At 36.7% G+C, this 3,372-nt stretch overlaps 1 protein-coding gene across 1 annotated transcript; it reads right to left on the reverse strand.

The window, feature by feature from the left end:
* Positions 1–1,417: 1,417 nt before the first annotated feature.
* LOC141693111 (protein CANDIDATE G-PROTEIN COUPLED RECEPTOR 7) lies at positions 1,418–3,138 on the reverse strand. The gene has a single exon (XM_074498116.1). It carries the CDS (start codon positions 3,022–3,024, stop codon positions 1,702–1,704), a length of 1,323 nt encoding a protein of 440 aa, XP_074354217.1. The 5' UTR covers positions 3,025–3,138; the 3' UTR covers positions 1,418–1,701.
* Positions 3,139–3,372: the final 234 nt, after the last annotated feature.

Here is a 3,372-nt window from a genome sequence, read left to right on the forward strand (position 1 = left end):
TAAACTTGGCCGAACAGTAACATTTTAATTTATAGGGACAAAGGGAAAAAACGAACATCTAATTTTAACCACCGCAAGCTTTTTGCTCACAATCAGGCAGCTTGAAGAGTTGTAACTTTCAGAAATTGTCTTTGCGTGTATATAAGCATAGTTGTCATGGCGTAAAGGCAATCCAAGGCGCCAACAAACTCCTAAGTAGGGCACTCGTGTAGGCATCCATTAATCAAATTAAGAATTCCACTACTTATGTTTCCATCCCAATTTTTTTGCTAATATTACCATTTTAAAAGGCACACAAAATATTTATTTCAGAAGGTATCTTCTCCAACTAAACTTGCATGGCTAAAAATGCACATTTTTAAATTCACAGAATCAGAGTCCACAGATAAATTTCTGATCTCAATCTGAAAGAAAAACAGAAAACATCTATACACAGATATATATATATATACACACACACAGAGAGAGAGAGAGAGAGAGAGAGAGAGAGAGAGAGAGAATTTATATATATTACAGAATTTATATATATTACATGACTTGAAATCCTAAATAAACCAATTTTGATTATAAACCCTCATATTTTAGCAAAATACTCATCAACAATAAAATTTATATATAATCTATATGTATGCACCTAAAGATTACATGACTAAAGTATTATGGTAGACCCCGTAGAATTTCCTATGTCAACATAAAACAGGAAGAAGAGTAGAAGAGCCACCTCAGAATTATATTTTCTTTCAACTAAATCATTTCAATTTAAGAACTGGCTTTGGATCAGTGTAACAGATAATGTTGAAAATAGCGTGCTTAGGGTTGACCAGTTGAGTAAGATTATTCAAAGTAATTTGTACAACTTAAGTAATAGTTGAGCAGGTTTTGAAGTCTGAAATTGCATCGATCAAAGTTTCAACTTGCACAAAGCTCTGGGCTGCGAACTTCAAATAGATAATTTAAAAATGTTTTGTTCTCAAAGGACAGTCACATTTGCATTTACAAAATACTAAGAGAACATAATTTTAATGTAAACTACTAGTCAGTAACTTTGACCATATGTATGTAAGATAAAACAAGAAAACAAGTACAAGAATATTGTATTAATTGCATTTAGAAATGTCTACTTGTCCGCATAATAGAGCACAAGATTCTACAAGCATTTTTAACATAATCTCGCCACCGAAAAACAGACATAAAAGGTTACTTTTTGCAATAATAGCTAAATTTTAGAATATATATATATATATATGCAACTACGCATGCAGACAGACTGGACTCCAATCAAATACCATATCCGTCAATCCCTGAATACTGACTTTAAAAACGTAAGCCCGACATAAATGCCACCAAAAACATGTCAAGAAAGAGAACCATATAATAAATGAGAATCCTTGCCGTGGAGCCCACAAAATCAATCGCATTGAGAAAAAAACATATTTATAATAACAACAGCCATTAACAGTTCCAAGTGAATCAACTATCTGCATTGAATACACCAAAGGGAAGTAGATTCGTAATTTAAAACACATAGACTATTTTGGTGCCAATGAAGTTAAGCGACAGAATCAAAAGAAACAACATATAACGGTAATGTCAAACAAAACTACTTATAAGTTTATCCGACAACTCATACTAATTCACCAGAGGGGCAGTATAGAAGAAATAAAAAGACAAACCAAAGATCGTGGTTCCGCCCCTAGAAGCTTAGAGCTCGAATTCTTCATCGCGTAAAGCCATTTCAGCTGCTTCCTCCTCCTCGTCATCAAGAACAAAGTACTCATTTCTCTCAACAGGCCTGAACATATAGAACATAACCATATAAAATGCAAGACTGGCAACTTCCTCAGCTGCAAATGAGACCCACTGGTACTTGTATGCTGCAATCGTCCTCAGTGCAAAGACAACAATCCTTGTAAAGTACAAGTAAGCAATCACCACAATGTAAAACTGTCTAAACAGTGTCAATTTTGCCAAATTCCTTGCCGCTTTCCCATCAGTCTTGGAAGTCTCCCTCAACGACCTGATTGACCACACAATAGGGAAAATAATCGCGCAACAACAGATAATATCCACCAACAAAAACACCTGATTCCAAGTAACCCAATCCTTAATAAATGGTCCAGTCTCTCCTATCACAACCGAAGCCAAATTAGCCAAAACCTGTAAAGGGATCACAATCATCAAAACCTTCTTCTCCTTCTCCTGCAAAAACGGCTTCAAAAACGACCACCCCGTCCCAATCAACACAATCACCGTAAACAACAACACAACCCTAATAAACTGAAAAATATAAAACAAAACATCCCAACCGTGAGGGGTCCCGGTAACCTTAACATAATGCTTATCCTCAGCAGCACAAATCAAATTCAACGCCTTCATCACAAGTAATCCCCCCATAAGTAAATGGATCCTATGCACGGATCTCTTATTCCTAACACAATTCAAACACCAAAACCCGAGAAACGCAATATAAACAATCGAAAAGAACGAGTAAAGCGAAGGCAACTGAGTTAAACCTGCAGACAAGTAATCCTTCGTACTCCCTCCATTATCCAAATTATAAACCTCCGTCCTCACATCCATATTAACCTGACTTTCGGGCGCGCAGTTCGCGAAAAACAAACTATACTCATTCGGAAAACTCACCGGATACGACTTATTAAACGACGAATGAGGTGGCGGAGACAGATCACGAAACGTAAACAACAAATTGATGTAATGTGAATCCACCACGCAGAAATTAGGGTTTTGTTGGAGCTCCAGGAGGACTTGAATTAACGATTCTTCGGATAATAGAAAGAATCCGAGACGAGACGGGTCGGGTTGGGAGAGAGTGGAGGAAACGAAGACGGCGGAGACGGTGATTGTAACGATACCGGTATGGGTGAACCCGAATTTCTCGAAAAGGATCATGGGTCGGGCATCGTTGACGATTTTTAGGGTTTTGACTTCGGCGAGAGATGGGGAGGGGAGGAGCGCGGCGGCGATTAGGAGGAGGAGGAGAGAAATGAGGGGTGTTATCGTCATTTTGGAGAGGATGTGAGTCGAGATCGTTTGGTGTGTCTATGTGTTAGATCTTGGATCTAACTTTGTTTTATTGATACGCCACGATTATATTGATCGGCAATAACATGGAAGTTGGAGTTGGGACTAATATTCCAACGCGGTTAAAAAGTCTTTTTCTTATGGTCTTTCTCCTTTTTCATGGGTATTAATCTTGTTTTTGTAAAAATATTTATTTTTAGAAGATGTGTGGTCGATTCAATTTTTGAAATCGATTCATCGTAATAAGCTTCTCTTTATCAAAATATGTAATAATATATTAAAATTAAAATATTATTTTATTATAATTTCAATCAGAAATATATAACTTTG

Source organism: Apium graveolens, chromosome 10 (genome assembly GCF_009905375.1).
Source record: "Apium graveolens cultivar Ventura chromosome 10, ASM990537v1, whole genome shotgun sequence".
Classification (NCBI taxonomy): domain Eukaryota; kingdom Viridiplantae; phylum Streptophyta; class Magnoliopsida; order Apiales; family Apiaceae; genus Apium; species Apium graveolens.